Below are 13361 nucleotides of genomic sequence, written 5' to 3' on the forward strand. Positions count from 1 at the left end.
ATCCAATGGTCACTAAACCAGTCATGATAGTGACAATCAGCCAACAGAGAGAACACATTTCTGGTTAAAACCTGCAATATACTAGTCCAAAACAAATCAATAAACTTTCCATTTCTTCTTTCAGACTAACGATGTTGTAGTTTAAAAAAAAGGTATGTATGTAGTTAATAAAAAAGATGCTGAAAGTTGATAATCTTACAGAAGTGCACCAGATGAAGTGAGTGTGATTATATCTTAAACAGAGAGTAAAGAGTCATGTGTTCCTCCAATGTCACATGACAGATTCAGACTGGGATGGAAACTGTGGAAATCCTCCCTGTTTCTCTCAAGAATGTGCAGATAAATAAATATTGGCTTAAGGATCATCATGAGTCAGCAGGACAAAGTGCAGAGACCTATAATCTACATATTAGGGTCCATTATAGGACGAATGAAGGCAGCGATCTGCTCACAAGCTGCAGCGAATCGTCGACTAATCAATTCGTGCACCGAGAGAAAATTAATCAGCGGAAACTTTGATAATCGATTAACCAGTGGAGAAATTCTTCGTGCAGAAGTCGCGTAAAGTGCATTTTTCGTCGTCTTAAATATGGGGATTTCCTGCTTGTCTCAGTATTATGTCATGTTAAAGTTAATATTGTCTAATATTTTCTCACAAACATGAATCTAGAAAAGTATCTGCAGATTATTTAATATTAAAACTATTCTTTTGTTCGGCCCTAAAATGCTTTATTTAAAAGTTCACATGTGTCTTCATCTAAAAAATTAAGATGTCATGCCTTTCTCTGTTTTAAATGACATTTAAGTGAATATATATTTGGGTTTCAAATGACAAAAAATACCATTGAAGAACATCACATAGATAATTAGGATGAACGTTTTTCACTATTATCTGACACAATGATTAAAAAGAATCTTCAAATGAAATGACAATGCTGCAGCCATGAACTACTTTTTAAATGTTTAACAGATTCAGCTGCAAGGCTTTAGCTGTCAAAGTTTGTGCTTCGTACAACAGACCGAACCACAGCTGACCTCACAATAACTGTTAGGGAATAATTTGCTTAGGTATTCAACCTTCGACCCAGTTCATCGTTTTCTTCTCTCACTGTCTCATTTCCCATGGCATAGGTCTACGGCCTTCTCTCGTAAGGAGGGGCATAGGTTCCCTGGCGCACATTTTTTCCTATGGACGACAGCTCTAGTTGGATTCAGGGTCCATATTGCTTTAGTCTCACTGATGAAGAATGTTGATTATTACACTCCGAACTAGTTAAAACCTCGAGCTACAGAAAGAGTTCTTCAGAATTGGTTTGGCAACCTCTGTGTCAACTCGTGACACTCCATCTGTTTTGTGAATTCTCCGGCCGTAACTCCAAATAAACCGTCAGTGTTTGCCATCAAAGCTCCAGCTCTCACCGTGTCTCCCTGAGTCCTGTTTCCAATTGCTTCAGAAGTTTCCCCCACAATAACAACCATTATAATCAGACCAACACACAGGCGTTGTATAATAGTTAATAGAGTTTGTAATGACGGGTGAAGAAATGCTGCTCACGTAGTTTGAGGTGTATTGCTGGAGCTCGGGACATGATGTAAGGTCCTCTTTTCTCCACTGGCCGGATGCCTCCGTCAGATGTTTTAGGTCTGGTGCCATTACTGGGTCCCTGAGGACGGAGGAATTCAGAACAATCTGTACATTAATATATGTTTGGCAGCTAAATAATCATAATAATAAAGCATTATTTATATAGCACTTTTCATACGTGCAGCTCAAAGTGCTTTTTACAAAATGACCAAAGTTCAAAAACAAACAACAAGAAATTCCCCTCAGATTATTTGTTAAGACTTTTAAAGGTACATGCAGCAAAATATAACATTTGATCAGGTTCATAGACACAAGGAGGTAAAAAGGTATGATAACAGATAGGACACAAGACGACTGAGTCGATTCAACAATATAAAATATATAACCCCATAAAACAAAGTGAGCATATCGGTACAACAGAAATTAAAAGAAAAAGATTAAGATAAAATAAATAAACCAATGTAAAGAGGTAAATAATAAAGACTAAAAGAACATTTAAAGTGGGCGGTTGCTAATAAAAAGCTAATCTAAAAAGATGTGTCTTTTGCTGGTGTTTGAAAATGTCTAAAAATAACAAAAAAAGACTTTATATAATAAATAAAGGGCATCACGTGTCAAAGGACAAGGGAATAAAATGTTTAGGGGTTCTTTAAAAGTCTTAAAAACTATAATTCCAATGTGTTTAAAATATAATTTCCACCTTTATGTATTAAATCAGCGAAAGTGTGTCTCCAGTGTCAGCGGTGGATCAAAGTGCATTCACACCAATACAATTATGAGGTACAAGTACTTCAGTATTTACATTTCCTTCTACTGTGTTCTTCTCCTAAAATATAATTCAGAGGCAAATAATGTACTTTCTACTTAGGTTACTTTGTGAATGTATATTATTAATCTAGCAATAGCTCACAACAGGCCGTGGTATATGGTCATTATATCACAGCTAAGGGGCGTTGTTCGGCCCGACGCGACCATAGTAAGCAAGTACCCGGAGGTCGAAGTTATGTTTCCATCTTAAGCTTTGTTAGTTAGTTAGTTTCATAACGGAAGCACCTGTGGCCACTAACGGTCATAATTTCTCTGCTTTGTTTCAAGACCTGCATCAGAAAGCTTTTGAATGGTGCTACTTTTCCAGTTGGTCTACCTGCTCTTCACGTAGCTCTGCATGTCGTCTTTTAGGTGCTTTCTGGAGATAGGCACTGCTCAATCCACTCCTCCATAGTAAGGCCACCCCGGAGGTCGAAGTTAACCCTAAATATGTCAATTTTAAGCTTTGTTAGTTAGTTAGTTAGTTTCGTAACGGACGTAGGAACGTCAGGGGGCGGGTGCTAGTAGCGTCTCACAGCGGCGAAACTGTGGCTGCTTCTTACTTCGGTTGAATGCAATCTTTGCGTCCCACACTTGCGTCGTTTCCCTGTGTCTTAGTCCCTCCCACCAGGGAAGCATGGAGAGACGCAAGGAAACCACGAGAAGGGAGAAGGGAAATTAGCTTTATGAGCAATGGGACGTCCTTTCCTCCGGAGCGTCACGTGAAGCAACATCCGTTTGTGATGCCGCCACACAGCTGATCGTCTGACAGCAGCCAGCTCTGTCCCATTTGTTTCCACACACACCCCCGCCTCTGTTAGTACACATTTACTGACATAAACATTTGTATCATCTGTTGTAGACCCAAATAAAATACATAAAATAAGAACTCATTCTCCAAAAAGATAAACGCCATTCTTAAAAGGTAAAACGAAAAAAGCGATCATAATTTTTTTTCCAATAAATTAATAAAATAATTTTTGACCACTTTGTTGTTCAGATATATCACATATTTGTAACTAAATGATACATGAATTGAAACAAAACACAGTATAGACTGATGATTGAGTCCCGTGAGTTTCATGTGTTTTCTTCACTCCGCTGGGAAACTGCTCTCATGTCAAGAAGCATCAGATCAGTGCATGCGCCGCATCGTCCAATCAGTGAGCGATACACAATAAGGGGGCGGGGCGAGTGTCTGAGGATTTCACCGGAGGATGGTCTGGTAGTTCCTCGATTATAGCTCCTCCGTTATCGCTCCTCGGGCATAAATAACGCCACTGGCTTCTGATCTGAGTGTTAGCGAGGCTTGCTAATTTAAACAAAGACGAGATTACGTCCGAAACACATCAAGCATTCTTTCTAATAGCAACTTTCTGTGGGTACACCATCCGAAATTACGTCATATCGGCAGCAAATCTGTATCAGGTCGTTATACCCCCGTTTTTTTTAGATTTCGGTACGGAGGAAAAGAGAAAGAGTTTTATTTTCTGACGCTGCGTGAGTTCCCTTACACACCGCGGCGGGGACACATATTTTGTATAAAAGACATAAAAAAGTGCATTTTGCATGATAGCTCCCCTTTAAAGTAAAAATGGCTCTAACAAACACTGTATGCATCGTTTAAAATAGCTCTTATTTGACCAGCTGCCATAACTAATGCTTAAACAAATTAAAATCCAATTTGTTAAAGTAAACAGTATTTTGGAAAAGGCCTTGTGCAAAAGAAGTACTTTCTTTGGTACTTTTTGTGGTACTTTAGGTATTTTGATGAGAATAAATGGGTAGTTAAGTAACATTTGAATAGGCGTTTTACTTCGAACAGTATTTACATGTTAAAGTGTACTTTAGCTATGTGTAATCATTTAAAATGCATTAACTCTAGTACTTTTACTTTAAATGAGTTATACTTCTACTACAATTTGGAAGCCAATATTGTGCTTTTTACTACATCTGTTTAACAAAATTAGTTTCTAGATACTTTACAGATTCAGATTATTAGCTCATAGAAACTATACATAAACTAAGATCTACAATTAAAGGTTAAGATATCCAATAACAGCATATAAAGGCATTAAAATTAGCTCTACCTGTACAAGCTGGGATGATTACACATTCATGTATATAACTTTAAAATGGGACATTACACACAATAAGTACTTTTACTTTCGAGGCAATACTTTTTTAATTCAGGACTTTTACTTGTAACATAGTATGTTTTCTATTAAGCTACTTTTACTTAAGTTAGATATCTAAGTAGTTCTTCCACTTCTACATAAGTTACTCCTTAACTGTCTCTAAAAAAGTGAAAACTCCTCCAGATGTCCCCAGCAGTTCTGTTTATGGAATAAGAAAGTATAACACTCTAGGTGTTTATGGGCCAACTATATAATGTCACTTGATGTCAATCAAACTCAATCTTAGCATTGTTTTACGAAAAAGAGAAACACTTCATTTTGTAAACGCGACTAATATAAACAACTGTCAAAATCCCATGCTAAGCTAATCAGCTAGCAGCTAGCCTATGGATGTATAAAGAGAGAGAGGCGTTCATTCCTATGAGAGTTGCTCAGTGGCGCTTGAAGACAAAAATAGAGCGACTGTAGGTTCAGAAAGTACCCGGATGTGAGACTATGGCGCATGCGCAGTCTGAGTTTTATTATAAACTTTAGCCTTTGTGTCATTGTTCCACATAACTTGCCAGGATTTCATTATTAATTGTGCTTTATCAATTATTATACTTCAGTTTGCTGCGGTAATATAGCTGTTTTTATACCAGTGACATCGTTGGAGTTGTAGTACCGCCATTTGGCCACTACGCCCATTCATAAAAACCGTCTTCAACTAGCCTCCCAGTTTCTATTTACAAGTTAGTGTTAGCCGGGCTATCTTTAGTAGACATTACCGGGAAGACTTGCGGCTCCAGCAGGGTGTCCTTCTCCGGTTCCTCTATGATGTCGTTCATCATCTTGTCGGTAGTTGTCACAATGTATTCCACAAAACAGCCATGGTGGGACTTTGTTGTTCTTCTCCTCGGGAACAGGGATGCACTTCTGTCAGCTAATGCATGAGTGAAAAGGTTCCATACTACTTCCGGGAGAAGTTTTTCAAAATAAAACGAGAATAACTGACGTAGCAGGGAATTGTAAGGAGGATTATTTCAACCAATCAGAGGTGGAAGAATTACTCAGATCTTGTACTTGAGTAAAAGTAGAAGTACCAGAGTGTAGGAATACTCTGTTAGAAGAAAAAGTCCTGCATTTGTACTTTCATTCCACTACAAGTATTTCATACCTTTAGTTACTTTACAGATTTGGATGAATGATGTGAAATATAATCAAGTGTTAAATCAGACTTTAGTTCCACCCGGAGTAAATCCACGAGCTACCCTGCAGTATACAAAGTCATTCAAACTAGCTGCACCTTTACCAGCTTTGAGAACACTTTAATGATCAATCATTAAACACATCATATATAACTTTATTTTGATGATAATACTTTTTTACGTTTACTTGAGGAACATTTTGAATGCAGGACTTTTACTGTAACAGAGTATTCCTACACTCTGGTACTTCTACTTTTACTCAGGAACAAGATCTGAGTACTTCTACTTTTACTCAAGTATAGTATCCTAACTAAAATGGGAAGGAGCATAGCTGTGATGAGAAAATGTACAAAGTATGTAACACCAACCACTTTGAAACAAGTCATTCAGTCTCTGGTTTTGTTACATCTTGAGTACTGTCCGGTCATATGGTCATCAGCAGCAAAAACACATATACAGAAATTACAAATAGCTCAAAACAAGGCTGCCAGACTAGCTCTCCACTGTTCGAAGCGCACTCATATTGGAGTTATGCATAGAAACCTATCATCGCTTCCGGTTGAGAAACATCTGCAATCTCGTGTTATCACTTTTCTAAAAAATGTCCAATTTAGCAAAAGACCACTGTATTTTTATTATCAAATAGTTTACACAAGAGACGAGCATAGGACTAGACAAGCTACATCAGGCCATCTACTGGCACGTAAACCCAGGACAAATCTTCTGAAACCTTCTGTGTCTTATAGAGCTATAAAGCCAAGGAATGGAACTCATTGCCAAACTACCTCGCTGAAATAGAGTCCAGGCCAGGGCCTCTTTCAAGAAGAGATTGAAGGGCAATCTACTAATGACCATGTACCCTTGTGAACTGTGAACCCTAATTAAATTAAATTAAATTACATTTGATCTCATGCTTTGTACTGGTGGGTGTCTTGTGCACTCATCCTTGGCTGAGATTGATATTGAAAGTGGGTGAGATTGTTGATGATGTTGGAAATTGTTGATGATATTGGTGATGTTGTTCATGATGTCAGGAATTATGTCTTGAATGTTGTTGTATGATTGTTGTATGATTGTTGTATTATTGTTGTATTATTGTTGTATTGTTTTAAGTGTCGGACCCCACGAAGAGTAGCTTTTGTCAAGAGCAAAAGCTAATGGGAATCCTTAATAAAAATAAACATAAACATAAGTACAAGACCTGAGTACTTCTACTTTTACTCAAGAACAAGATCTGAGTACTTCTACTTTTACTCAAGAACAAGATCTGAGTACTTCTACTTTTACTCAAGAACAAGATCTGAGTACTTCTACTTTTACTCAAGTACAAGATCTGAGTACTTCTACTTTTACTCAAGAACAAGATCTGAGTACTTCTACTTTTACTCAAGAACAAGACCTGAGTGTTTCTCCCAGCTCTGCTGATAAACAGAGGGAGGAGCTGCAGACAGGGAGGGACATTGAAAGTGATGAAACCAGACTCCATTTTACACTTCGACAGAGCAGGAGCAACAGGGTGAGTGTTGGTTAAAACCAGGCTCTGCTGGGTTTTTAATACATTATTATTACTCTGTCATACTGTAGGCCTATGTCACAAAAAACAATTTTTACAGACTTGATACAAAATCAGCAACGTAGAGTTGAGTGTGACTTTTTCAAATGTATTTAATTTTTTCATTTCCTGGACCGACAATATTTTCACGGACCGGCATTCAAAGTATGGGGGGATAAAGTGCTGTAGTGCTGATGCTCCGGCTCCGTTTTTGCGTGCTCAAATCAACTGCTGTGAACGTCCTTTGTTGAAAGTAGTTTAACTTTCGAGCAGCAACGCGCACTGCTTGTGAAGTGACGACAAACACCAGATCACAGACAGCCGGAATATCTCTTTCCTGTCGGCACCAGGCCGCGGACCACTGCCTTATCACACGCTTTTATCCAGAGGTGCGAAGTAGTGGAGTACAAATACTTTGTTACTCTACTTCAGTACATTTTTTCGGTATAAGTACTTTACTTAGGTATTCCTTTTATTATGATAATAGGCAGGATTGTGTGACTTGTTTAACTGGTTTACCTGCATGTATGGATGTAGGTATTGTCTGGAGTCTGTATGTATTGGGAGACAGACACACGGTATTCCCCTGTTTCTGATGTGATGGCACGCAACAAATTCCAATATTTGTTGTTGACATTATTACATTTTGTAAACAACTTGACAGTGTCAGATATGGAAACTCAGACAAACTCTGGAAACTCAGACCCTGGCTTGATACATTCAGAGAGAAATGCCTGCAGGTGGTACCAGAAGAACATAACTCTGTGGATGATTCCTTTCAAGGGGAAATTCAGTAGCATCAAGCCATGCATGCGAGGCAAGCCACAACCATGGGGGTTCAAACTGTGGGTTCAAACTGGAATCTCTGGAATGATCTGTGACTTTGATGTGTACCAAGGCAGTGTCAACGGGATATGAGCCAAGTCTGAACTTGGATTGTCAGGTGATGTTGTGATGAAGTTTGCCTCCACGCCAGGCCCGGCTCCAGGATGAAATTATAGAGGGGGCTGTTAAAAAATCCGAGGGGGTGATTTTTTTTTCACAACAACGAAAAATACTGGCAATGTAATGAAATGACACACCAAGCTTTTTTCCTTCTCTACAATCTCTTTGCTTCTTTATTTTTATTCTGGATGTACCCCTCTCATTCTGTTCTTTTCCTCTAATCTTTAATCATAGATAGTAGATAGTTGATAGATAGATGGCTGAACTTTGGTTAACAGACTAACATTGATTTCCTCAATTTATAAATTGACAGGCTCTGTAATTATACCATAACCTTTTCTCCTCTATCCCTTAACTCCTCTTCCTATACAGATTTACTTAGTATCTACTCTAGTCATGTCAGGATTAAAGAACAATTATTTTCAGGATTGAATGTTCAGACCAAGGCCTAAAACCTGGCATTTCATAAGAAAGTGACTAATATATAAACCAAATGTAATATTGGATAAAATGCTACACCAAATGGACAGACACAGATTAAAAATACAAATATAGTCCCCTGATTTGTCTCTAGAGTCTAACTGCCATGAGAAAAATCAAATCAATGTTCCAAAATCCGCCACTAGATGTCGCTCATTGTACCAATACGGTTTATATAATACACAACATATTATTATTATTATAGTAAAAGGGCTCGCTTTAGCAAAAACCTGATCCATACAGGCAGCCCTAAATAATAACAAGTAACCATCATGTGTGGTGCTATGGGTGCTATCTGTAGTTGTCTGTCTTATTTGTTGTTGATTTCATATTGTTTTCACAGAGCTGTGAAAATGAATGTCCCCCTGGGGACAATACATCTAAACTAATTTAATATTCAATCCCACACATGACGATTGAGAACATAAATTCGAAACTTACCTCGTTTAAAGCACTTTTGTTGTAATACTATGGATTTAGTTGACACTACTAGCCGAGTTTCTTTTGTCCAATATCTCGCGGGAAGGTACATTGAATTAGAAGTAGAAGAAAAAGAAGGATTAGGTAGAAGGAGAAGTAGTAGAAGAAGAAATATGCTAACGCTACAAAAGGCACAACACTGTTACTCTGTTTTTACTGACATGTAACATTTTATATCACCTTGCTCTATGTTTTTTAACGCACATTCAAAAACGGGAACATTTTCGGGAATTTCAACCGAGTATCGGCCACCGAAAATGGGGACTTTGCCCGGAAAACGGGGACGTTTTGGTCACCCATCCGACTGTGTTTACAGCTAAGCACACACGCTAACATTAAGACTACAAGCTCACTTGGGGTTGAGGCTTTTTTACACGTTGCTTGACTACCTGCCCACATATCTGATCCAAACATAGTAACGTGTATTGGGGAAGATCATTATTTAAAGTTATTATTTAATAATTATGACTTTTTGATGGCTGAATGATTTTCAAGGTGAGGGGGCAAAGAATACAACTGAGGGGGCAATGCCCCCTTTTGCCCCCTCGTGGCGCCGGGCCCGCTCCACGCTTCCAAAAGGTCAGAACTACAAGATCTACGCAGACAACTACTTCACCTGTGTCCCATTGGTGGTGAAGCTTCTTGATCGTGGGATTCGTTACGTGGGAACAGCCAGGCAGGTGAGCTTACCCAACTGTAACCTTGAAGAGGTGAAGAGCTTGAAGAAAAAAGGGAGAGGAAGCCTTGACATCTGAGTGGAGACCAACCTCAACATCTGTGCTGTCAAATGCAACACACTCTCACTCCATAATCGTCCAGGAGCGACGTTTGGTCAGGGTCCCGTGGCGTGCAGTTGTGACGCTCCTAGGCTCCTTCAGCTTCATAAAGGGACGCAAATAGCTTTCAACTGATTGAAATTCACGGCATTCGTTTGTGTCGGCTGCCCTTAAAGGCAATGTGTCCATTCCCATTGGATAACGGAGAATTCTACACCCGGAAGTAAGTATTCCCCTTCACAGAGTTGAAGAGAAGAGATAGCCTAAACATCTGGGAACACTGAATCACTTGCGTCTGACCCCTATGGCCTCGAAGATTACACACCTTGGAGTCCACAAACACTGAGAAGGAAGTGTTCCAGCGTTCTCACAACCATAAACCATTTGTGACCGAGAGTTGCCCGGTCACAAACTGTGAACAACAACATATGGCTGAAGCAGCCCCTTTCCTTAAGGGAGATAACAGACGTCAGGGTTGGTCATAAACGTCAAAGGGCAAAAAGGATGGATATCCTGTGTACTCTTGCCCTCTCTTTCGCTTTTATCCAAAGTGGCAGGATGTGGGCAAACCCACGTCATGCTGACTGCAGTAATCAGAAGTTCAGAGCACTCCCTCACTGAGCCACAGCCTCCTATGATAGTTACATGAGCAACCTGTGAGAAGTCTGACTTATGTGTTGTATTGAAACCAAAGTTTGTCATTATGATGTTTTTTATTAAATTATGATGTCAAATTGTGTGTGTGTGTGTGTGTGTGTGTGTGTGTGTGTGTGTGTGTGTGTGTGTGTGTGTGTGTGTGTGTGTGTGTGTGTGTGTGTGTGTGTGTGTGTGTGTGTGTGTGTGTGTGTGTGTGTGTGTGTGTGTGTGTGTGTGTGTGTGTGTGTGTGTGTGTGGTGTCACTGGTGTATCTGTCAGACAGGAGAAGATGAGTGATTCAAAAGATGAGGAGGAGGAGGACACATCTTCCGTCTCCAGCTGTCTGAAGAGTGACGGGTTTATTGGCTTACCTCCAGCATTCAGTAATCTACCACAGCCCTCATGCCGGAAGTAAGAGTCCGTTTCTCCTTCAAACTGGCCTGAACTCTCTTGATACGTTTTGCATGGTGGTTTGAGCCTGGCACAAGAGTGAAGGGAGTACACTAAAGAAACACAGTAAAGTACAGAACATCCTCTTCCTTCGTTCCTTGGCTTCATCAGCGACAGAACATAAACTACTTTAGTGAAATCATTCTGACACTCAGAATGTAGCACTTTGTGTTAAGTTAAGTGAATAAAATACAAACATGTCAAACTATTGATCTTCACAAATGAATTGTAAAGACTGAAACCTACAAGCATGACTCAAAAACTGAAAGTTCAGAGCAAGTCCAAACTTATTTCATCAGGTTCAGCTGCTCTTTTCAAAATCCAATGATGTGTGTAAAACATTTTCTGTTTCTGCAGACAGAGAGCAGAGTCTCCAGTCCCCAGCTGTCTGTCTCTGAAGAGTGACCAGTCTATAGACAGATTTATGGACTTCAGGGATCAACCTGGACCTTCAGAAACAAAGTAAGAGTCTGTTTCTCCTGTGAACTGACCTGTAGAGGATTCAGTGTTTATGTTATCTGATCATCTAAACTAGAGCAAGAACTTGGTGGGCAGGATGTTGTTAATGGTGTCCAATACGTTTGAGACCCACTGAGACTGATGTTAACTATCTAAACACTCAGAGAGAAGAGTACAGTAAAGAAACACAGTAAAGGACAGAAGAGTACAGTAAAGAAACACAGTAAAGGACAGAAGGGTACACTAAAGAAACACAGTAAAGGACAGAGTACTCTAAAGAAACACAGTAAAGGACAGAAGAGTACACTAAAGAAACACAGTAAAGGACAGAAGAGTACACTAAAGAAACACAGTAAAGGACAGAGTACTCTAAAGAAACACAGTAAAGGACAGAAGAGTACACTAAAGAAACACAGTAAAGGACAGAGTACTCTAAAGAAACACAGTAAAGGACAGAGTACTCTAAAGAAACACAGTAAAGGACAGAAGAGTACACTAAAGAAACACAGTAAAGGACAGAGTACTCTAAAGAAACACAGTAAAGGACAGAGTACTCTAAAGAAACACAGTAAAGGACAGAGTACTCTAAAGAAACACAGTAAAGGACAGAGTACTCTAAAGAAACACAGTAAAGGACAGAAGAGTACACTAAAGAAACACAGTAAAGGACAGAGTACTCTAAAGAAACACAGTAAAGGACAGAAGAGTACACTAAAGAAACACAGTAAAGGACAGAGTACTCTAAAGAAACACAGTAAAGGACAGAGTACTCTAAAGAAACACAGTAAAGGACAGAAGAGTACACTAAAGAAACACAGTAAAGGACAGAGTACTCTAAAGAAACACAGTAAAGGACAGAGTACTCTAAAGAAACACAGTAAAGGACAGAGTACTCTAAAGAAACACAGTAAAGGACAGAGTACTCTAAAGAAACACAGTAAAGGACAGAAGAGTACACTAAAGAAACACAGTAAAGGACAGAAGAGTACACTAAAGAAACACAGTAAAGGACAGAAGAGTACACTAAAGAAACACAGTAAAGGACAGAGTACTCTAAAGAAACACAGTAAAGGACAGGGTACACTAAAGAAACACAGTAAAGGACAGAGTACTCTAAAGAAACACATTAAAGGACAGGGTACACTAAAGAAACACAGTAAAGGACAGAGTACTCTAAAGAAACACAGTAAAGGACAGAAGAGTACTCTAAAGAAACACAGTAAAGGACAGAGTACTCTAAAGAAACACAGTAAAGGACAGAGTACTCTAAAGAAACACAGTAAAGGACAGGAGAGTACACTAAAGAAACACAGTAAAGGACAGAAGAGTACACTAAAGAAACACAGTAAAGGACAGAGTACACTCAAGAAACACAGTAAAGGACAGAATACTCTATAGAAACACAGTAAAGGACAGAGTACTCTAAAGAAACACAGTAAAGGACAGAAGAGTACACTAAAGAAACACAGTAAAGGACAGAGTACTCTAAAGAAACACAGTAAAGGACAGAGTACTCTATAGAAACACAGTAAAGGACAGAATACTCTATAGAAACACAGTAAAGGACAGAGTACTCTAAAGAAACACAGTAAAGGACAGAAGAGTACACTAAAGAAACACAGTAAAGGACAGAGTACTCTATAGAAACACAGTAAAGGACAGAATACTCTATAGAAACACAGTAAAGGACAGAAGAGTACACTAAAGAAACACAGTAAAGGACAGAAGAGTACACTAAAGAAACACAGTAAAGGACAGAGTACTCTAAAGAAACACAGTAAAGGACAGAGTACTCTAAAGAAACACAGTAAAGGACAGAAGAGTACACTAAAGAAACACAGTAAAGGACACAAGAGTACACTAAAG

At 39.0% G+C, this 13361-nt stretch overlaps 2 protein-coding genes across 6 annotated transcripts in view; one reads left to right on the forward strand and one right to left on the reverse strand.

The window, feature by feature from the left end:
• Positions 1 to 1499: 1499 nt before the first annotated feature.
• LOC307027863 (uncharacterized protein) lies at positions 1500 to 5452 on the reverse strand. Its single transcript, XM_079696221.1, has 2 exons — positions 5298 to 5452; positions 1500 to 1664 (listed from the first exon to the last, which is right to left on the reverse strand). Exons 1-2 carry the CDS (start codon positions 5358 to 5360, stop codon positions 1515 to 1517), a joined length of 213 nt encoding a protein of 70 aa, XP_079552347.1. The 5' UTR covers positions 5361 to 5452; the 3' UTR covers positions 1500 to 1514.
• A 1761-nt stretch (positions 5453 to 7213) lies between these two features.
• LOC307027862 (uncharacterized protein) overlaps positions 7214 to 13361 on the forward strand; it is a 115334-nt gene continuing 109186 nt past the window's right edge. For 4 of the 5 annotated variants that reach the window (XM_079696216.1, XM_079696220.1, XM_079696219.1 and 1 more), the window contains exons 1-2: positions 10849 to 10997; positions 11394 to 11498. In XM_079696216.1, the coding sequence (XP_079552342.1) occupies positions 10876 to 10997; positions 11394 to 11498 (227 nt within the window). In that variant the 5' untranslated portion in view covers positions 10849 to 10875. Of the gene's footprint in view, positions 7234 to 10848; positions 10998 to 11393; positions 11499 to 13361 lie in introns of those variants that run through there. The other variant, XM_079696217.1, reaches the window with a different exon arrangement.

Source organism: Notothenia rossii (assembly GCF_949606895.1).
Source record: "Notothenia rossii genome assembly, contig: scaffold_151, whole genome shotgun sequence".
Lineage (NCBI taxonomy): Eukaryota > Metazoa > Chordata > Actinopteri > Perciformes > Nototheniidae > Notothenia > Notothenia rossii.

Coding starts and splice junctions, on each gene's coding strand:
- LOC307027863 (XM_079696221.1), bottom strand. CDS start 5,360: ATGATGAACGACATCATAGAGGAACCGGAGAAGGACACCCTGCTGGAG. Junction 1,665..5,297: donor TGGAGCCGCAAGTCTTCCCG/GTAATGTCTACT, acceptor CTCCGTCCTCAG/GGACCCAGTAATGGCACCAG.